At 44.5% G+C, this 23,822-nt stretch overlaps 1 protein-coding gene across 2 annotated transcripts in view; it reads right to left on the bottom strand.

Annotated features, from left to right (window-relative positions):
- Window positions 1–23,822, bottom strand: part of DAAM1 (dishevelled associated activator of morphogenesis 1) — a 168,496-nt gene that overhangs the window by 45,266 nt on the left and 99,408 nt on the right. For both annotated transcript variants that reach the window (XM_058655625.1, XM_058655624.1), the window contains one exon: window positions 9,890–9,961. In XM_058655625.1, the coding sequence (XP_058511608.1) occupies window positions 9,890–9,961 (72 nt within the window). The remainder of the gene's footprint in view (window positions 1–9,889; window positions 9,962–23,822) is intronic.

Genomic DNA, 23,822 nt, shown 5'->3' on the forward strand with positions numbered 1-23,822 from the left:
ACACTGGTGGTTGTAGTCACCCAGGCAGTTCTGTCCCTGACCCCATCTTCTACACAAACCAATGGATGCTGTGGTCCAGCCTAACTCTGCCCACCACAAACTTGGCCCTCACACACAACAGCTGCAACTACAGTCTAGTCAGAGCAAGCCCCAGCAACCCCACCAGTCCCACCTCAAGCCTCAGTTCCTGCACACACCAGTATGTGCAGCAGACTAGTCCAGTCTGTCCCCCATTCCATTCAGCTCTTAGACACATCAGTGGGCACTGGAGCTTATTTCAACTCAACTGGCCCCACTATTCCAGCCCACATTACTACTGGCGGATGCCACGCCTATCCAGCCAGGCCTACCACCAGACCTTGTTTTCATGCCCACCAGTGGGAACAGCAGCACATCAGAGATGCCCACAGTTTCCCTACTTTTCTGGTGGTTTTGTGGTCTAGCCTGGCAGGACTTCCCACCAGTCCCGCACCTGCTAGCCAGGGCTGCAGAAAAATCCAACCAGCCTGCACTTACCAGTGGATATGGTTTCTTAGCCCAGCCTGGCTCTCCCCCTAACCCAGCTCACATGCAGGCCACTGGTGTTGAGCCCTTCCTAGCCTGGTCTGCACCCCCATTCCAGTTCTCATGCTTACCAGCCAAGCAGTGGCCTAGCAGGAGATTCTTGGCAGCCTCACTATCAGACCCTCCACCTACCTCATGCCTGAGTTATATTTGTACTGATAGATGTTGTAGCCCAGGCAAGGATGGCTTGCCTCACCTTGGCATTTGCCGACAGGTGCTGTAGCCTGGCTCAGCCCAGTCTGCTCCCAGTCATAGCTCATGCTGGTGGGTGCTGTAGTCTATCCCAGCTTAGCCAGCCCCTAGTCCTGGCCCTAATGTCAACTGGGTGGTGTTGCAGCTCAACCCAGCCTGTCCTACACTTGGTCTTAGTTCTCATATGCCAGTTAGTGTTATAAGCTGGCCCACTACCAGACCTGACCCACACATCTGCCAGTGGGCACTGTCACCTGGCCTGGTCTGGGCTACTCCCAGTCTTGGTTCTTGCACTCACGTGCAGGGACTGTGTCCTGACAGAGCAATTCCCTAAATTCCTCTATCAGGTCACCTCCCAGTCGCAGACACTTCCCAGTCTCATACACACCAGTGGGTTCTTGGCCCAGCATGACTTGGTCCACCTCCTGTCCTGACAGGTACAGTGGACTTTCCCAAGCAGCCCATACTAATCTGGTTCTTACTGTTCGATGCTAAAGCCTAGTCCTGCCTGGTCCACCCACAGACCCAGCTCTCACATGATTCATTGGCTGCCTAGCCTAACCCAGCCTCTTACGCCAACCTGGCTCCTGCAAGGGTGTTGGAACCTAGACCAGTCTGGCACACCACAGAACAGTTCACACTCATGCCGAGGGAAGCTGCAGCCATGTCCAGCACAGCTCACGGCCCCTATTCCATTCCCTTGAGCTTATTAGTGGGCACCTCAGCCCAACAGGGTCGTCCCTTTGTTCCTAACCAGGCCTGCTCCCAGCCAAAGATCTTGCACATGCTGATGGTTGCTCTTACCTAGCCTGGCATAAACCATCACCCATTCCAGTCTCTGACATAAGATGCTGCAGCCCGGCTTGCCCTGCCCTTAGTCCCAATTTTCACTGGTGGGTGCAGCACCCTAGCCCTGTTCAGCCTGCCCTCATCCCCAGCTTTCATGCAAACCAGTGTGATAGCCTACCCTACCCCATCCTGGCTCCTGCCTGTGCTAGTGTGCTCCCATTCAGCCTAGCCCTGCCAGTCCAAACCTCCAGAGCCAACCTGTACACCTACCTACAAGTGGAACAGCCTTCCCCAGGCTGACCAATATCCAGGCCTGACTCCCATGCTCACCAGCTGGATATGTAGCCCTTGAGTTCCCCAAGTTCCCCAAAAAAGCCCACTCCCAGACCCAGATCTCATACATTCCAGCATGTACTAGGCCCTTACTCGGCATAGTCTGCCTCCTAGTCTTGGCCTTTGTGTGAGCTGCTGGATGTTGCAGTCTGGCACCATACCATATTCTTGGGTGCACCTGCAGATGCTGCAGCCTGAACCAGTCCAATCTGTTCCCAACCCTAGGACCCAGGAGTGTTGGTGAGTTCCATGGTCATGCCCGGTTTGTCACTACCCCTAGTCCTTGAGCAAACTAGCTGGTTTGGCAGTCCCACAGGAGTAAAACCCCACAGAATCTGCTCCCAGACCCGGTCTTCTCAGATGCTGGTTAGTGTCACGGTCCAGGCTTACATGGTCCATTTCCTGTCCCGAAATTCACTGGAGGGTACTATCAGGCAGCCCCCTCCCCCAGCCATGGCTTCTGTGTGTGCTGGTCAATGGTATTTGATACCAACAATCCCACCTCAGTTCTCCCAAGTGGGTGGGTGTACTAGTTTGGCCCTGAAAAGTCCTCTAGTTTCCCTCCTCCAAACCACCAGATCTCAGCCCCCTCATCTATCTGCAAGTGCAGTAGCCAGGTTGGTAGAAGTCCTCTGAAGTCACTCATCTGTCACATTCTCTCAGCAGTCCACCCTCCGACACACCCCTGACCCCCTTCCCTGAGCAATCTGTAGCCCCCCACACCGACGGGCACATAGATTCCCAAGCCTGGTACTCTGGTGTTGTGCAGTGCCAGCCTGGGGCCCTGCCTGCTTACCCAGGACCATACACATTAGTGCATGAGCCCCCAGACCCTGAATGATGGCGTGCCAGTGTCTACTTCCCCCTGCCATCCCGCAACATATCTTAAAACATAACAACAACAACAATTACAACAACAAAAAGAACAGGTAACTGAGCTGCCACACTGGTATAGTCAACATAAATTGACATTAACCTGGCCCAGGACGTCCATCAGCTGTTAGCTGCTTTTCTTCCAGCTGTTAACCCTTGGCTAGGTTCAACGCAACCTAGGCAACTGCCTACACTGGAGCATAAGGAATGGTTCAGAAATCTTGGTAGAGATCACAATGACCAAATGTTTGTAAAAACCCATTCTATAGCTATAGTCCGATGTAGAAATCTGACAGAAATACATTTCAGCAATTAAAGCTAGCAGTACTGTAACTCGATCAAATAGAAAAGGTAGTTAACAGTTTTCCCATGCTACTCTCCCCACTCCTCATTGAAGAAAGTGGAAACCAAATAGATGTGGTGACACTGAATTATCTTCCAGAGGCACAATTAAATTTGACTTGTTGGCCAGATGGACAATTCCTCCAGGGTAAATGTTTGATCGGTTAAATGAAATGAGGTCAAAAGTCAGGACATGGAGCACATGTGTGATTTCTTCCTCTCCAGGGATCTGCCACAGCAGTAGTCCTCAAACGCCACTGCGGGTTGGAAAATCACCAGGGGATTTTGGTTTTTTTGGTTTTTTTTAATGAAGGCTTCGAATTGGTGTGTGTGGGGTGAGGCACGAGCATGGAATTTCTCAAAAATCTCCAGGCACCTGCGCCGCAGTCAGCTGCAGGAGCAAAACTCCAGGCAAGCAAGTCTCAGTTTATCTTATAGACTCAAAAATGCCAATGAGATTTCCAGTCTCTTCCTTTCCTTTCCGGTCCACAATCACCTGGCTCAGCAGCCTTCCGTGTCACCAGTCATGGCACTTTTGGTTTCTTTTTGTCATCCTCATCTGAATGCGTGTTTACCGAAGCTCAGTTTCTCTTTCTGCTACTAACTATCGCTAAACACTCGGTTGGGAAACAGATCTGGGGAACAGTGCACGTGTGTTGACAGACACACACACACACACACGTTTATTCATTCCTTTTAGGACTGTAAATCATAAGCTAACACTTTTCTTTTTTAATCAATAGCACCAACATAAAGCAACTAAACATTAACCAGAACCCAAATCTGACATTATACTAAGAATGGCAAGGCCAAAAAGAAGTGAATAATCAGTATTTTATGGCTGTTAATAAAAAAGAAAAGCAGGGTCTGGTGCCGTAGTCTAGCAGCTAAAATCTTCACCTTGCATGCGCCAGGATCCCTTATGGTTGCCGGTTCCCATCCCGGCAGCCCCGCTTCCCATCCAGCTCCCTGCTTGTGGCCTGGGAAAGCAGCCCAGTATGGCCCCAGCCTTGGGGCCTTGCACCCGGGTGAGAGACCCAGAAAAGACTCTGGGTTGCTGGTTTTGGATCAGCACAGCTCTAGTCGATGTGGTCACTTGTGGAGTGAATCAATGGACGGAAGATCTTCCTCTCTGTCTCTCCTCCTCTCTCTATATCTGACTTTCCAATAAAAATAAAATAAATCTTTCAGAAAAAGGTAAAAGCAAAATCTTTGATTAAACATTATTCTGTTAAAGCTGTCCTCTTGCTGTGATGTACCTAGGCAGCTGGCACTAGCGGCTGGTAGCAAAGAAACTGGCCGCAGGAACACACGATGAACATCTCAAAGCTCCCCGAGACTGACTGGCTCGCTGGGAGGTTCCACACAAACCCAGTCAGGTATGTGTAAGTTCCATTACGTCAGCGGAACTCACCTGGACTCTCAAGCAATCAGTATCGCATCATTGACACCATTCCTAGTTCCTGAAAACACTCGCAATACTACCCCACACTTAAAGGTGGCATATTCTATCGTGGATCACTAATACTAAGTAAAGATGAGTGTATTCATCTTTTCGCAGCTCTGGAGATGGAGAAACATCTCCATAAAGGGAGATGACATCAAGTTTTTCCTTACTATCTGCAGAGTTGAGAGATTCATGGAATATTTCAGAAAAGTAAATTGGAACTTTCTTTCCCAATACAAGGAACTTTGACTTCCTTTTGAGACAGAAGCGACTTCAAGCTTTTGCCACATCAGAGATCTAGGATGCCATGTGCTGTGCTGAGAAGACGGAGGATACAGAGCCAGATCTGAGATTCTAATGCAAATGTTAAAATAATCTGTATAAAGTACTGAGTTTCCAAGCATCACATCAGGAAGAAAGTTTGGCTTGCAATGTGTCACAGACAATGGAGATGCTCCAGCGTTTTGAAGATGATGGCTACGCCATTCATCTAATATGCACAGGCCTTGTGCTGGCCTCTTTGGAAGATCTATGCGCTTATCCAACATCTGCTCTTTTTGGAAGTGGGCAAAGGACAAAGTGCATGCTGGCTGAGTATCTTCTTGTCAAAGATACAGCTCTGAGATGCGCCAACATGATCCAGAAATCAGTCCTACGACTAAGCTCTCATTTGAAAATCTTTTTTTTTAAAGTTTGTTTATGTTTCTAGTGGAAAACCAGATCAGATTTTACAGAGAGAAGCAGACAGAGAGATAAAGTTCTTTCATCTGCTGATTTACCTCCCAAATGGCTACAACACTTGGCTCCTGGCCAGGAGCCAGGAGCTTCTTCCGGGTCTCCCACGTAAGTGCAGGGTCCCAAGGCTTTGGGCAGTCCTTGACTGCTTTTCCAGGCCACAAGCTGGGGGCTAAAAGGGAGGAGGAGCAGCCGGGACTAACCGGCACCCAAATGGGATCCAAGGGCAAGGTGAGGATTTAGCCATTGAGCTGTCGTGTTGGGTCCTCATAATGTTTTCTTGAGTGATGCATGTTTAGCCTAGAAATGAAGATTCCGGTAATAACACCCGGGTCTGCCGGGTCTAACACCCATCTCTAGCTTCTTGATGCTGCCTTCCAGGGGAAGCTATGGTGGGGACTCCAGGGACTGGGGGCTCCTGCGGCTCACAAGGGAGACTGGATTGAGGTTCTGGCTCCCCGCTTTGGCTCAAGCTAAGGATCCCTGTGGGGTTTTGTGGAGCATGCAAACAGATGGGGGTTCTTTCATGTTCTCTCACTTCCTTTCCAAAAAAATTATGTTTTTTCTCCTTGGTATGAAATCGGTAAACCAGCTCATTAGCTGACCTAATTTTCCTTCACATCTTTTCTATCTGAGAAAGCAATAGCAGCCACACACAAAGAAAGTCAGTTCCTGCTAGAACCTATTTGGTTGCACTGCCTTATTATACTGCTGTTATTGTTTTTGCTGCTGTTGTGGTTGTTTTTACTTTTTAGCAGCAACGTTGATCACTTAGGAGTGCTTTAAGGAACAGAGCATTTTTGTTAAGAGGCTTATATAAAATAAGTGAACTTGTTCCACAAACAGCCTGTAAGTGCTGCAACTTTCGACCTGGACCATTTATTAAACTCTTGAGACTTGAAACAAAACAGATGTTCCTCCCCCCTGCCCTGCCCCCAGCAGGCCTGCAGGTTCAGAGGGGTGAGACCCTCAGACCTCTTTCACATGTCACAAGGCCTTAGAAGTCAAGTTATTAAGAGACAAACTAGAATGGAGATTTTGGGTTCATACCGACAGGTTATAATTCCTAATTAGATGACCTTGGCCAAGGCATCCTTTCAGAGCCACAGATGCCTCATCCAAAATTAGCTTGTACACCATGGAGTGTTGACAGGGATTGCAAACCACCACAGAAGTGCCTGTTACAATGTCTGGTACGTGAGACGCACTCAACGGCAGCCGTCGCTACTGATGCTGCAGACAGTGGTTGAGGCCAACACAGACAAATGCCACTTCAACAATTCCCCAAGCAGAGAGCTAAAGAATCAAGGGGTGGGGTCCGGAAAGAATTTGGAAGAATTCTGTGCCCATGTAGTGGCAGTGTGTTGGGACTTCTCCAATGCACTGTTGGGACTTCTCCAATGCAGATGACCAATTAGCTGGAATTATTCATGCAAGGCAATCAATGTGGTGAAGACAGCACGAAACCCAGCATAGGATGTCTGGTTTCATTACCTCTTTGGTGTATTAATTATGAAGTTTTGAGACCTCAGTAATTCAGAGACAATTAACGGCCTTTTCTCTTTGATCCTGAAAATATGTTGGCTTCGTCTTAAAAGGAGTGTTAAAAAGGCCCGTTAGAGGGAGGGTGGGGTGTGTGACACCGTGGGTTAAGGTGCTGTTTCGGGTGCAGAGTTCTGGCCTGGCCCTCTTTAACAAAGGCTCAAATATTTGTGTTTCTGCCAGCCACATGGGAGCTTCTGGCTCCTGGATTCAGCCTGTACTAGCTCTGGCTGTTGTGGCATTTGGGGAGGATCCAGCAATTGGGAAGATCTCTCTTTTTCTCTGACAACTCTGTGTCTTTCAAACAGATAAATCAATAACTCTTAAAAACACAGTGCTCTGTTAGGAATCAAATATAAAGACAACAGCAAGTTCACTGGCAAGCAGGCAACCTTCTGACGCCTTTGGAGGACTTGGGTTCAGAACTAAATATTGAGCCCTACGACATGACTCAGTGGCTAAATCCTTGCCTTGCTAGTACTGAGATCCCATATGGGCATTGCTTCATGTTCCAGCTTCCTGCTTGTGGCCCAAAGCCTTGGGATCCTGCACTCACATGGGAGACCTAGAAGAAGCTCTTGGCTCCTGGCTTTGGGAAAGCTCAGCTCCACCCACCACAGCCACTTAAGGAGTGAACCAGCGGACAGAGCTCTTCCTATCTCTCCTTCTGTTTGCAAATACGCCTTTCCAATAAAACTAAAAATACATCTTTAAAAAAAAAAAGAACTAGCTATCATTAAAATACAGACTACTCAATAATGTAGAATTATGCAAGGACTTAAAGAAGGGTCACATATTGGCACCAGACAGCACAGGAATGAGCCAGGTCTAGTCCAGGCAGGGTAGAAATTATATCTTTAAAGGACAAATTAATTTGAAGTACCCGGATATTTGAACAAAGGAAAATACATAGTACTTAGTGCTTCCCCACTTATAGAAGGGAATTCAATAACAAAGACTCCACTCTCTGATTAGACGCAAATAATGCTGACTTAATTAGAAGGAAAGCTACTACACAAGACAGTTCTTTTCCTGGCAGCCAGGAGCAAAACTTCAGATCGTTACTACACAGGCAGACGTAGAGAGCGGTCCCTCGTGCTCATCACACATCTCAGACTCCGTTCTCGCGAGAAGTCCCACAAATGCTGAGACCATCCTCTGTCCTCCTGGGCATTGTGTGGAATGAAGAAGAATCTAGTGGTTATTTTCTTTCCTTTTCTGCCATGCCTTTAGCCTAGAAATTTTCTCAGCATCAGCTTACGCAGTTTCTTCTATAATTTATACAGCCCCACTCACATTTCTGCAGTCTGCCTATTATTCTTTGTATGATAACAGAAGTATCATCAGAGAAAAGACTAGAAGACAGAAAGTTTCTGGAGTGTGATGATTCATGTATTCTGGTTAGATTTTAACCAGCAACAAAGGATGAGACGATTTAAAATGTTTGCTTGCACTGATAAGAAGTCAGCCCTATATAACGACGCTGGAGAATTCAGGAAAAAGGCAGACAAAGGTATTAAAGTGCTATCAGTGTCCACACCAGCTATTGGACATTGTAAACTCAAGACTGAATACAGTAGGTCTTCAAAAAATCCAAACAAATGCATATTATGAAAAAAATAGGGCTGGATTTCAGTTTTTTCCCACTAAAATAGTCACAATAGTTCCTTTTTCTACGCACTTTGTAAGTATCCTCATATAACTGTTTCAATCATGAATGTGCATATGAGTGCAAGAAACTGCTTACTGTTGTCAAAATTTTCAAATTTCTATTAAAAGTGTTTAATCTGCCAAGCTCAAAGATGATGACTTGTTCTCTGCTGATCAATACTTGAAATGCCTATCTCAGACATTGAGAATGCACTTAAAGTCATTACTGAATCAAAAAATCCATGGACCAAGGATCTCCCGAGGACATCTCTACCCTACTGTTACGACACCTTTCCAGTCAGCCACTCACTGCCTGACGTCCTGCCCTGGTACAAAGGATCACCATGACCCTGGTAAAACCAAGAAGCAAGGGGCTAACTAAACGCGAGACAGAATACAGGAACAGTGAAGAAATCATTTCACCATACTATTTTTTTTTTAAGATTTATTTATTTTTTTTATTGGGAAGTCAAATATACAGAGAGAACAGTAAGAGGGGAAGATCTTTTGTCCAATAATTCACTCCCCAAGTGACTACAATGGCTGGAGCTGAGCTGATCCAAAGCCAGGAGCCTCTTTCAAGTCTCCCATGCAGGTCCAGGGTCCCAAGGCTTTGGGCCATCCTCGACTGCTTTCCCGGGCCACAAGTAGAGAGCTGGTTGGGAAGTCGGGCTGCCAGGATTAGAACTGGTGCCCATATGGGATTCCAGTGCGTGCAAGATTAGGACTCTTTCCACTAGGCTACTGTGCCAGGCCCTAACCATACTATTTTAAATATTAACATTTAGAATAGTGTTGCCATTACGAAGCTCCAAGTTATTAAAAGCAATTGCAAAAGCTGAGCATAAACCAGATTTGATATTATGTTTCCTCTGTGACATTAAACTTAATTATAATTTGCCATGACTAGATTTTATTTAGAACATAGTAGGGGCTCAGTGTGGTGGCATAGTGGCTAAATCCTCACCTTCCACGAGCTAGGATCCCATACGGGCACCAGTTCATATCCCAGCGGCCCCACTTTCCATCAGGATCCTTGCTTTGTGGCCTGGGAAAGCAGTCAAGGATGGCGCAAACCTTTGGGACCCTGCACCCACGTGGGAGACCCGGAAGAAGCTCCTGAATCCTGGCTTCAGATCTGTCCAGCTCTGGCTGTTATGGCCACTTGGACGGTGAAACAGTGGATGGAAGACCTTCGTCTCTGTATATCTGACTTTCCGAAAAAAAAAAAAAATTATAGAAATAATCCTGTCCAAGTATTTCTTTTGTTCCTCTAACTCCTCCAACACTGAGTATTTAGAATGGAGCTTGGAAAAGTAACGCGTTAGTAGATCTTCTCCAAATTTTTTTTGTGCGATTGTGTGTCCTTTGTACCAGACTTGCATTTTAAACTGTGTGCCGTAAAGCATAAAGTATACCTACAGCAGCCATGGAATTGAGCTGGTCGATGTAGAATTCAGGCCAACTTGTGGCTCCCTTGTTTTCTTCCTGGTCCTAAAAAGGAAAAGAGAAACCGAATGATATACCACCAGATGTCTACACGTAACAGCAGAAAGATCACATTTGACTTCCAAAACATTTACAGTCACCCACACGAACTGTTAAAACACAACGGGGTAAGAGAGACTCATTTTCAAATGTTTGCTTTAAGTTGACTACTTGACCAGGATTGTATCCCCAGACCCCTCTTTACAGAGTGCTGAAGGGCAAGTGAGACACGACCCCCTTGTCATGTCTAACAACTTCCAACTCACCACTCACGAGGAATTTAAATGGGAATTTGGACATGCCAAGGTAAAACAAGCTGGTTTTGGTCAGGAGCACACTGCATTGAGAAGGGCACTTAGGACAAACGGACAAGAGGTCTTGTGTCACATCTGGATTGCACATCTGGATCGAATCTATGCGAGGAAAGCTGTCTTAAGTGAGATATTTGCTGATCAGACTCTCAGTGGCTTTATTAAAAAATAAAAGCAGAACCAAAACGCAACAAAACCCTAGAGAACTCGAGGGATGGAGAGAGCCTATCCTAAACTACCATAACCAGCTCACACTTTACTAACCCAGATGATCTGCAGCCAGAGCCTCCAGGGTTCTGTGGATGTCGGATCTGCGCCAGCTGAATCTAAATGTCTAAAGAGAACAGGAAACAACCCTGGAGACTCCCAGATCCTCACCAAGGACTATCAGTACGAGCACCGAGGACTACATCCCAACTGCCAAAGAGACCATGGGGAATTGGAGTGCCTTCGGAGGCCGAGAACTCTGAGGTCACCCACCCTCGTTTGGATCTACCACATGGGATGGAAGAAGCCCAAATCCTGCCTTGCAGGATCCAAGGTCATCGGAACAACAGCCAGGAGCCCAGAGCGGTCTGCAGAAATAGAAGAACAGTAAACTTCCTTCGGGACTAGGGAGCGGAGTTCTCTCTGGTTCTTGCTTGGTTCCAACTTTGGGTCCCCACCCTCTCTTGCAATGACCATCAGGATCGCTCCAGAAACCCCTCAAAACAAACAAACAAAATTCTAGAATAGATGGAAAACAACAAGAAAAGCTTAGAATTAGACAGGAAATGATCAGCGTGGATTCGCTTATACCTCACTAGGTGGACACAAAGATTAGTTACCCCTCACTAGGGTATTGAAGATTTCTCTGCACACCCCTCCTAAAACTGTTCTGCACCTCAACTGTTGACACATGTCTTGTTAGAGTTATAAGCCAGTTCACACTCCCCGAAAAACAGCCAGGTTCAGCAAAATCATGCTTCAACACTATAAACTGCTAAATACTAAAATGAAAATAGACACGAGACAGCTGAATAGTAATCTATAGCCATTTTAAGGTGCATAGAACCTGGCTGTATATAAACTAAAATTGAAATGTCAATGAAGAAGTCACAGGATGTGGTTAAGAACTTGCATTTTTTTTAACATACTGGTTACTCAATAACATGTCAATTAATTCCATAACGTTATAAATTGTTGCTGATGTTATGTCGGGGCTTTTAATTGATTGGGACAATACTCTGCCGGCTCTACCTTCAGACCAGAGATGGTTTCCCCAAGAAACTGTTGAACTTATCTGGACAATAAGATGCTGGACTTACTGCTTGGTATATGCTTGCAATGAAAAAATCTCAACTGAATTTGAACTGTGGTAATGCAACAAGGTGGAGGAATCCACCATGGGGGGAGTTTGGGGAGGGGTGGGGGGAATCCCAGTGCCTATAAAACTGTGTCACATAATACAATGTAATTAATTTAAAAAAAAAGAGAGAGAGAGAGAAGGAAAAAGAAAAAGATATCGACTGGCTGTGGTCTCCACTCCACCAGACCACTCAGTTAATCAGATGTCACTGTGGTCAGGGGATGCCCATGTTCTTAGGCCTGTTTATGAGACTGGAGGTCAGTGCTGGAAAGGAAAATTTCAGCTAGCCCCAGCTTCATATTCAGAGCACCTTGCATAATTAATATACCCTGTCCTGCTGAGGATGCGTTACCAAGGACAAGAAGCTACCAACTTCTAACAAAATACTACACATTCTGACTTAACCTTTGAGTCAGAATTCCAATTTTTGAGAGTGGTTTCATCATGGGTTTTTTTAATTATGTCCTATACAAACTCAAAAACCAAAAGCCCTTGGGGCAGCCAATGTGGAATAGTGGGTAGTAACCTGTGGTGCAGGTATCTCATATGGATACCAGTGTGAGTCCTGGCAGCTCTACTTCCCATCCAGCTCCCTGCCAATGTGCCTGAGAAAGCAGCTGAGGATGGCCCAAGTGCTTGGTCCTTTGCATCCACATTGGGAGATCCGCAGACGCTCCTTACTCCTGGCTTCAGAGAGGTCCATCTCTGGCCGATGTGGACATCAGGGGAGTTAATAGGTGGATGGAAGATTTCTCTCTGTCTCTCCCTCTAACCCTGCCTTTCAAAACATAATAGTCATCTCAAAAGAAAACAACATAAACCATTTTCCCTAAGACAATCTTTCTAGCCAGGTCTACTTGGATTCCTGGGGTAGAATAAAAAGAAGATGCATTTAAACAAGTATTTTTTAAAGTAGTCACAGCAAATGGACAAAGTACTGCCTACAGTGCCTTAATGGCTGCCAGAAACTGACATGTGTACTCAGGCAGCTGCGTGAGCTTCCTCTGGAGACACTGTGAGCCAGGCAGGTATAAAGGCTACAGCAGTGGCATGGAAATACTTCCATCACTTAAAAACATTTAGGAAATTGAGTTTTTAGAATAGTCCTTGATTATAATTTAACATGTTAGTAAAATAGCTAAAACATGGTAGTATAAATGCTGCATCCTTGCTTCTTCTTAAAATGAAGTATTAAGAGCCCAGCACCTAAAGTCCTCACTTTGCACATGCTGGGATCCCATATGGGCACTGGTTCTAATCCCGGCTGCCCCTCTTCCCATCCAGCTCCCTGCTTGTGGCCTGGGAAAGCAGTTGAGGACAGCCACAGCCTTGGGACCCTGCACCTGCGTGGGAGACCTGGAGGAAGCTCCTGGCTTTGGATCAGTTTTGCTCCGGCCATAGTGGCCACTTGGGGAGTGAATCATTTGATGGAAGCTCTTCCTCTCTGCCTCTCCTCCTCTCTGTATATCTGGCTTTCCAATAAAAACAAATAAATCTTTAAAAAATGGGGGAATATTAAAATTAGCCAAGCCCTGTTGTTAGCACTGTATTTAACAAGACAAAACCCACAGTGATATTCAATCGTATTTGAACCCATAAAATAAAATAGAGCTGCCAGATTATTTCTATTTCCCAAAACTAGGGAAAAGTGCCAAACCTAAAACAAAATCAAGTCCCATCCCTACGGTCTCACAAGAGCCTGACTATTGTAAGCATACAATAGTCATGGTTACACAGCAGCGAGCACTTAAGAAAGTGGACACTCATAAACACAGGGAAATCTTTATGCTTTGGAAGTGTTTTAACAATGCAAACACATTGAGGGCAAATCTAAATACTGTGGTCCAAGTAAGGCGAACAGGCTTGATTTTCTTCATGTGTTCTTGCTGAAGCGTGTGAAAGCTTCTTTTCTGTGTACTAATTGTTATCACCCCGTTATTGGGAACTGGTCCGCACAGCTCTTCATGTTGGCAGTATACTTCCAGTTTGCAGTGCAGTCCTGGTCTTTTTATAAAAGACGTGCGCTGCAGCGGCCAAGCAAAACTCCCCTCTGGGGTCAGCTCTCCCCTCTAGCTCGTGTGGCGGCTGGAGGCTGTGCTTCCGCAGAGGCACAGGGCAGAGATGGGTGAACTGCTCTCTCGGATGGAGGAGGTTCCATAAGCAGCGCTGGACCCTGAGACATGCTAAGAGGGAGACCCTTTCCCAAGAAGGTCGCAAATGAAGCTCCTTAGCAGAAGTTATGCAATGTGCATAACTGTATTTACAAAATTCAACAAAAGTTGAATTAAAAGATGTTTATTATGGTGCAAAAAATTCTGAAATCCAAGTGTATGAGAAGTCTCTGAAAAGCCCATGGAAAATGTTTATTATGAGAAAACTATGCATACTTTTAAAAAGTGCAGCATTTTAAACCAAACTTGGCTTTTTCTTGTTTCCTTTTTTCCTTTAAAGATTCATTTATTATTTGAGAGTCAGAGTTACAGAGAGATGAGGAGGCGGAAAGAGATCTTCTCTTCCCTGGTTCATTCCTCACACGGACACAGCAGCCACGCCAGCAGCCAGAAGCTTCATCCGGGTCCCCCTAATGGGGTGGCAGGTAGTCAAGGACTTGGGTTGCGTTCTGCTGCTTTTCCCAGACCATGAGCAGGGAGCTGGACAGGAAGCAGAGCAGCCACGACGTGAACTGGCACCCACACGGAAGCCAGTGTCACAGACAGCAATTCACATGCTAACCCACAATGTAGCCCCCCAAAGTCGGTTTTGAGTACCACTTCCACAAACCTTTTGAAATCCCTTCATAAGATCTTCTTGGGGGACAACTGGGTTCTATGTAATATGAGGATTATTTTTGGCCCATCTCTCTCAATTCTGCTTCTTCTCAGGAAACAGAAAATTATATACGATTGTGTACCTTAATTCTTTGTAATGGACACAACAGCAACATCTAATACTTAAGTAGCTCATTATATGCCCAATGGTGTTTCCAGCGTGGGGCTCTTAAACCACCCCATGAGATAGAAACTGTTACTACACCAATTGTAGCAAAGAAAAGCAAGAGTGAAAGGGAAAGGTGACTTGCCAAAGCAAGTATTGTTAAAATTTCAGAGGCAATGGCAAAGAATGGATACCTCTTTTCAAAGATTAAACCTCACGTTAATGAGCAATATACATCAAATACACAGCTGGATTTCACTTTCAGCTATTTCACTATCAGACAACTCAAAAAGCATGGCTAATGGGCAAACCAGAGATCACCTTTCCTTACACCGCTACTACTGTTTTTGGCCACATTCAGTATCACTGAGCGTAATTCAAAGGCCTTATGTTTTGCCCTGGGTAGCCTCTGGTCCCCCTCTCTAGACTCCTTCTGTGAGAACGCCTCTACTCTTCATCCCTTTAGCAATGTATTACATCTACTTACAAACAACACTTGCACAAGTTTTGTCCTGGGGGCCAACAATGTAGTGCATAGTACAGAAAGTGAAACCACTGCCTGCAGTGCCAGCATCCTACGTAGTCATGGTTACAATCCCAGCTGCTCGCCTTCTATCCAGCTCCCTGCCAACACAACTGGAAAGCAGCAGCAGCAGCTGGTCCAAGTGGACCCACTGGAGAACCCCAGATGAAGCCCCTGGGTCAACCCAGCCCCAGCAGTTACAGTCACTTGAGAAGCAAACCAGCAGGTGCAAGAGTCATTTTCTCAGTGTCTCTCACTCTCCAAGCCTCTGCCTCTCTTTTTCTATAACTCTTTCACACAAAACTTTTTCCTAACCTATCTTCTCTTGTACACCTAAATCACGTGTACAAGGTCACCTTCATGGCGATTTCTTTCTTTTTTTATAGATTTCTTTATTATTTTTATTTAAAAAGTAGATTCACAGAGAGAAGGAGAGACAGAGAGAAAGATGGTCCATCTGATGGTTTACTCCCCAAGTGGACATATTGCCCAGAGCTGAGCTCCGATCTGGAGCCAGGAGCCAGGCGTATCTTCTGGGTTTCCCATGTAGGTGCGGGGTTCCAAGGCTTTGGGCCATCCTCCACTGCTTTCCCAGTCCACAGCAAGGAGCTGGATGGGAAGTGGAGCAGTTGGGATATGAACCGGTGAGGATTTAGCCACTGGGTCATCACACCAGGACCTTTATGGGGACTTCTCCAGAACACCTGATAATTAGCTGTTAACCTTGAGCTGATCTGGATGCTGGAACTGCAAATAAATACCACCTTAATCCACATATCCTTAATTTTACTTTTGACTACCTCATTCACCAATTCCACTACAATAATCCTAATCTTTAAAAGAACATTTCTCCCTTTTTAAAACAAATTACTAGCAACAGTTGGTGGCACCTGTAGAAGACTGCCCTTTGTAAAGATAAATTGCTATCATTCATAATAAAGGTCTACACGCAAAATGGATAATTTGTATAAAAATCTAGCCTTCTCTCCTCTTAAAGGTGTTATAGGCATTTGAGTTTATAACCCTCTCTTCAGAAACTCTGTTAGGTAATTAGAATTCGAAACGTTCACATTAAATTTGCCACTGAATATTGGCTTTTGAGAATATTTACAAATGCCGTTTATTTCTCAAGAGAAGATGTGATGGGAATATTATCAGATCTGAAGATGTTATCTCAAAACATACTTTCTGAACTGTTTAGCTGATATTTTTAGGATTTCATGTGACTCCAAGAGTGACTGGCCAAGGAACACAGTATACTCTATATTTGTTCTGATGGCTCAACTTCTAAAATCAGTAACTTAACAACTGTATATTGCTTACTGACTGTTATAAAGCTTCTCAAGTTACTTCTTTTGCAAGGTAACTGGGAGAAGAGGGGATTATAATATTAACTATTTTATGGCTTTGCTAATCCAACTATTCCGGTTTCTCCAGGAGGTGACTGAGCTCTACAAATGTAAGAGATTATTCTAAAAGTTTAACAGGTTATTTATGAACAAGATTTCCAGCTGGATGGAACTTGCCTTGGACGCTTTGCCCATGGCTTTCAAGTGCACTAATTACTGTTTCCAATTTTCTGAGATGCCTATTTGGTTTTTAATAGCTCAAATTCTGGGGTTGAAAGCTTTGCTAGTAAGAGAAATTCGTCCAGGAGAGAAGACTCTTTTTTTTTTTCCAGTCACTCAACTCAGTCTGAAGGCATACAAATAGTCTTTCGAAACTCATTCTTCAAAACACACCTTCCATTCCAAATCTCTCATCAACGGCTAATATAAAAATTCCAAGGGATTCTCTTCCTTCCCTTTAAATGCACAAAGGTGCATTTACTTTTTTCTCAGTAGCACCTTGCGTTGTTTCTTTGCCTTCATTCTTTCTGAGCCATATCCTGGTCTTAGGTTTCCCCCGGCATTATCACATCTTCTCACCAACTTCAAGTTAGTTTCAAATTTTGCCGCCATTCACTGAATCCATAAGCTGCTTACTCATTATGTGACTTGTTTGGTGGGCAAGTGACATAAGCTCATGGCTACCAATTTTGATGTTCCTATCTGTAAAACTGGCTTCTGTCATATGGGGTCATTGCAAGGATGTAGAAAGTTATACAGACAACATAAGCATGAGGAGTAAGACACCCAGAACATGTTGTATAAATGGTGATTGTGATGCTGATTATACTATCCCAGAGTTTTCAGGCATGACTATTTTATGTCCTTATAACTGGGACTGTAAATATTGCAGCCACCATGCGAAGTAAACTCTGGCAACAATGGTCTGAGTTTAAAAAACAGTGTTTTGGTTTTGTAAATCCGCTTGCAGGGAGTTTAGCCTCTACTTTCAAATTCACATTGACACACATGTGTATCACAAACATTCTTCACTTCAGCATTGTTTGAATTAGCAATGATTACAAAAATGAAACACACAGACGATGGCTGAATGAGTTACTAAATAATAATAACAAAGAATGGGCCCGGCAGCGTGGCCTAGCGGCTTAAGTCCTCGCCTTGAAAGCCCCGGGATCCCATATGGGTGCCGGTTCTAATCCCGGCAGCTCCACTTCCCATCCAGCTCCCTGCTTGTGGCCTGGGAAAGCAGGAGAGGACGACCCAAAGCTCTGGGACCCTGCACCTGCGTGGGAGACCCGGAAGAGGTTCCTGGCTCCTGGCTTCGGATCGGCGCGCATTGGCCCGTTGCGGCTCACTTGGGGAGTGAATCATCGTACGGAAGATCTTCCTCTCTGTCTCTCCTCCTCTGTGTATATCTGGCTGTAATAAAATGAATAAATCTTTAAAAAAATAATAACAAAGAATGAGCAAGGATTATATAATGACAAAAAGCCGGCTAATTATACTATTGAGGGGAAAATGCCTCAACGTATTATTTCCTGTTTGTAGGGGAAAGTAGGTGTACATCTTACACACCAACATTTCCAGAAATACAAACAGAAAAACTTAGCAGTCACTTTGAGTAGCAATAGGGAGTATCTTTTACTTAAAAACTTCTGTATAATTCAAATCTTTAATTCAGGGCCCAGCATAATGGTTTAATTGGCTGCCTGGTCCTCTGCCTTCAATGCTGGGATCCCATGTGGATGCTGGTTTGTGTCCTGGTTGCCACACTTACCATTCAGCTCTCTGCTGGTGGCCTAGGAAAGCAGTGGAAGATAGCCCAAAATCTTGGGACCCTGCATCCATATGGGAGATCAGGAAGAGGCTCCTGGCTCCTGGCTACTTGATTCAGATCGGTTCAGTTCCAGCTGTTGTAGTATTTGTGGACTCAGCGCATTAGCCTAGTGGCTAAAGTCCTCGCCTTGCATGCGTTGGGATTCCACATGAATGCCAGCTCATGTCCCAGCTGGTCCATTTCACTTCCCATCCAGCTCCCTGCTTGTGGCCTGGGAAAGCAGTTGAGGAAGGCCCAAAGCCTTGGGACCCTGCACCCGTGTGGGAGACCTGGAAGCAATGCCTGGCTCTTGGCTTCAGACCTTCAGTTCTGGTTGTTCTTGCCACTTGGGGAGTGAACCAGCAAATGATCTATCTCTCTGTCTCTCCTTCTCTCTGTAGATCTGCCTTTCCAATAAAAATAAATCTTAAAGAAAAAAAAAAACTCATAGTATGTGGAAAGAAATGCTATCATACAATTCATGTTAACTGACACCAGATACAGGTCCTAGTCAATAAGCAAAATATTCATCTTATTGTATTAAACTGCCAGTACTTTCCTGCATTTCACAGGAGTAAACTTTTTCTATCCCTAGAAATTCACAGAAAAGTACTTTTATAGGGAAGGGCACGTGAACCTAAAGGGTTTATTAAGTACGTCTCCATGATGTCCGGCATCTAAGAGAACATATATAAACTACAAAGAATATGAATATGAAATCAAGTCCAAACAAAACAGAAGCAACAGCAGATAAGGTGAAAAATGAAACAAAAAAAATTGGGGAGATTTTGCTAGTAACTTCTGCTAACTTTCCCTTCTTGCTCCATATAATATAAACAATGTCTTCTCAAACTTGGTCATGACAAAATGTGGACCAATCATTCAGACTGGAGGTTAGCAAATGTTTCCCATGAAGGGGTGCACAGGAAATATTTTAGCTTTTGCAGACTGCACATAGTCTGTCTTGTCATTAGCTCTGCCATTGTCTAGTGTGAACACAGGCATAGATGACACCCAAACAACTGGGCCTTGCCATGTTTCAGTGATACTCAAATTTGCCAAAATAGGCGACTGCTCAAATTTGGCCCACAGTTTATTAAGTCCTAGACTGAGACTGGTTCTGAAGATGGACAAAACACATTTCTAACTATTTTCTACACTCTGTTCTCTTCCTGAAGCTATCTGCATCTCTAACAAGTCTCAGGTTTAAATCAGAATCAACCCATAGAGTGCTTGGAATTCCGCAATAATCTGCATGGTTTAAGAGCGACCTTGATGTACATGTGTCCATAGTCCACCTTCTTGCTAAGCTCACTGACCCTGCAATAACTAGGAAAGCATTTTAGGTACTTAACATCCTAAATAATTTATATCTCATTCTTTCATAGGAAGAACAATTTATATCTCATTCTTTCATAGGAAAGGAAGCTAGGTGGTCCATCAATTTAAGTTCCCAAAACTGTGCTGTCCTTCACTGCTTTTAACATCTATTTTTAATCCCTTAGAGTGGGCAAAATCTACATCCTAACACCTGAAGTTTACCAAAGGAAGAAGGCTGTCATGTTTTGATGTAGACATGTTGTCCCCGGGGTTGTCAGTTCTGGTTACATTTTTTTGGCCACTGCCAAAATCATACTTCAACACACATCTGTTGCCCAAATCCAGCTGGGCCCACACAAAGAATGATTACACAACAGTGGCTTCGTCACCTGCCAGGAAATCCAACATTTGTCTCAAGCCCCAGGACGCCAGCCATTCTTCCAATAAATATTTCAGAATAACTTGCAATATCAATTGTTCTTGTATTTAGTCTAGGAAATCATGGAAGAATGAGCTTCTTCCCACTTTTCCTGGTGTTATGAGATGTCTCTATTTGTCATAGAATCATATGGCTGCTCTGCAATCCCAGAAAACCCTGGTCAGGGTTCCCCTGCCACAGAGATCCCTTAGAAGGTCACCTTAGGTGCTCCTTCTCCCCTGAGAGAAGCTTCCAGAGAGGTCCATTGTCTTCTGGAATCAGTGCTCTCATGGACTGTTAGAAAATTCTCTTCCTGCTAAATGGACAGATGTGTCTGTCATGTCAAGCACTTGCTGGCCTGGTTTTGTTCTATGCACACTCTACAAATCATTAAATAATTCAAACAAAGTAACATATTCCCACAGAATCTCTTTTCCAAGTCAAACAAAAACAAAACAAAAAACCATTTCCCACTGGCTCTACAGCACAAAGTTCTCTTCTTCAATTCATAGGCAAATCGCAGACTTCCCATACATTTATCACATTCTTGTGAACAATATTTTTAGAGCTAACACCAACAAATATGTTTAAAATTCCCAGGAAAGGGTCATGCTCACCTGTTTGTGTCCATGACACACAATTCCAGGCATCTCTATCAAGGGGCAAGTGCAAAAGTTCTGACCCACACATCTCTCCAAGAGGAAACAGATAAACCCTCATTTGTCAAATAGCTCACCAAAAAACTCAAAAAAACTATGTTCCTGATTTCAGATTAAAGGCACTTTCATATGAAGCAAAGGTGCAAGTGAACCAAATACATATTTCAACAATATTGGTCATAAACTGAGTATAAGTCTGAGGATAATGGAATGTGAAATTACATAAAGATAATATATATTTCACACTTTATGGAATATCTTTATAAATCTAAACAAAAGGGATCAAAACGTTGGATAGGATGTAGGCTCCGCATTCACTAAGAAACTGGAAAGTTTATGTCCCATTAGAGTATTTTCAGATTCCCAGGTTACAGTTTTACAGTCTCGGCTCCTCTCTGCTCTACCCATCCCTTCATACACTGTGGGGTGTGAAGCCTGACATCTCTGATGTGAGAGCTTTACTTCCTCCACTTCTGTCTATAAAGCCTGGGAGGCCTGACACAGACTGCTACATTATCCCAAAGAAAGCCTCCTGATATCACATAACATGGGACAAAAAAAAAAAAAAAAAAGATCTTAGGTCATCTACAGTAATATAGATCACCTTCGTCAGTTGTCTTACTTTAAAATTCGATGTTGACAAATGACACTGTTGTAAAAGAGAAAGGTTTGGTATGAACTTGTGTTAAAGGATGTACCGAAGCTGTTAATAAAACTGATGCTACGGCTGGAACAAAGGGGAAAGAATAAACGTCTATAAGCATCATGAATGTTGGAAGACATTCACAGAGAGAAACAGAACTCGTCTGGGGGTAGAAACTGTCAGATGCCACTTCTACTTCCGTAGCCAAGGATCACGGGAAGGGCTATCAGTTTGCTTTCCATGTATATTTTACGGACGCTGAACTGGCACACACATGATGAAGAAATGACCCAGCAGAGTGCTGGAGAGTGAACGGTAAGTTTTCTCCAAGTCAACATAACCATGATTAGTAATATACTGCTTAACATGCAGCTACAATAGGGGAAGGCTCTTTGAAAACAAAAATTAAACAGAGGAGAATCAGGAGACACAGTAAGATCAAAGTCATTTTCCACGCAGGGACGTATTTTTAGGATCACTTCAAAAAATGCTAATATATGGTTAAATTGTCCCATAGGAGACTCATAACTGTATTTCTAATTTGAAGCCATCATGGACTGCATAATAAACTAATGATATAAATTTTGGCAAAAAAGTGAAAAAGGAAAAGCACTCCCTAAATGATGTTACTGAATCAAAAAGAATCTGAATCTAGATATATGGGACTTGCATCTCTGTGGAAACGAAGTGTTTCTTCCCTGTGGGGACAGATCAGTGTTTGTCCTGAAATCTGTTCAAGTCCAATGTCATATTGACGCACAGTGGAGAGTAACAGGATGTGGGACACCCTAATTCAAGGCTGGTGTTCTTCAGTGGGCTTTGCACTGTAACTCATTCCTAGAGCCCCAGATGGACAGGTTCTAAGAGTATCCAATGTTCTGAGAACTCCCATTACAAGCCTCAGTGCTTTGGGGAAGGCATTCAGTACAGTTGTTTAGGATATTTGCATCCCATATCAGAGCACCCGAGTCCAAATTACTACTCCGCTTGCCTCTTTTTTAAAAGATTTATTTCATTTGTAGCAGAATGTCAGATTTACAGAGAGAAGGAGACACAGACAGAAAGATCTTCCGTCTGCTGGTTCACTTCCCAAATGGCAGCAAGAGCCAGAGCTCGGCTGATCTGAACCAGGAGCCAGGACCTTCTTCTGGGTCTTTCACATGGGTTGCAGGGTCCCAAGGCTTTGGGCCGTCCTCTATTGCTTTCCCAGGCCACAAGCAGGGAGCTGAACGGGCAGTGTGGAACGGCCGGGACATCAAATGACACTCATATGGGACCCCAGCACATGCAAGGTGAGGTTTAGCCATTGAGCTATCGTGCTGGGTCCTATTATTCCAAGTGAGCCACAACGGGCCGGTGCACTCTGATCCAAAGCCGGGAACCTGGAACCTCTTCCAGGTCTCCCACGCGGGTGCAGTGTCCCAATGCATTGAGCCGTCCTCGACTGCCTTCCCAGGCCACAAGCAGGGAGCTGGATGGAAAATGGAGCTGCCGGGATTAGAACCGACGCCCATATGGGATCCCGGCGCGTTCAAGGCGAGGACTTTAGCCACGAGGCCACGCTGCCGGGCCCATTTCCAGCTTTCTATTAATGGGTATCTGAGAGGCACGAGGCAGATTCCTGCTACCTATCATATGGGACATAAGAAATAAGCTCCTGGCTCCTGGCTTTGGCCTGGGGCAGCTCTGGCTGGTGTAGGCATCTGGGGAGTGATCCAGCAGGTGGAAGATCTCTGCTTGGCTGTCTGCATCTCAATTAATTAAAAAATAATGATAATAATAGAAATTTATTTCACAAAATTTGTGGCACTCCAACTTCCACTGGAACGTCACAACATTTTCTTTTCAAAAAAAGGTATAAAATTCATCCAGAATGAAATGAATCCAACAGCATGGGTGTACCAGAGCTTGCCTTCACACACACGCTGTCTCTCCCATATATATACACAAGTGTGTCTCTCCCATGTATATACACAAGCTGTCTCTCCCATATATATACACAAGTGTGTCTCTCCCATGTATATACACAAGCTGTCTCTCCCATATATATACACAAGTGTGCACATATATACATCTGGAAGGCACAGGAAAAGTGTTCTTTTTACTGTTATTATTCTTTGCTCATCTCTTTTGAAAGGGGAATTTCCTTCTGTTGATAGATTTCATAAACCCATCTTCTGGAGCTAGGGATGTCCAGCAGACTTGGAGACTAAGAAAGTAGGTGCCATCGAACTTTGAGATCGTGCTGAGTACCAGAAAGATGGCACAGCAAAAGCACTTTAACATGTGCATCTTAATGCTGACCATCTTCAGGGACAAAGAGAATCAAAAGGAAACGGTGCCCAATGTCTGCTATACATGCCTCATGCTCTCATCACGTGCCATGACAGGCATTGCGGCCCAATCATCAGTCTGTTTAAGACCATTCACTACCTCTTCAGGCTTCCCAAAGTGCACCAGGCTTCCACCCTGCAGGAGTGTTCACAGTTATCAACGTAAACCTGGCTGCCAACTCTGCTTGAGGTTATCTGAAGCACACTCAGCTG

This window comes from Ochotona princeps, chromosome 26, assembly GCF_030435755.1.
Source record: "Ochotona princeps isolate mOchPri1 chromosome 26, mOchPri1.hap1, whole genome shotgun sequence".
Taxonomy (NCBI): domain Eukaryota; kingdom Metazoa; phylum Chordata; class Mammalia; order Lagomorpha; family Ochotonidae; genus Ochotona; species Ochotona princeps.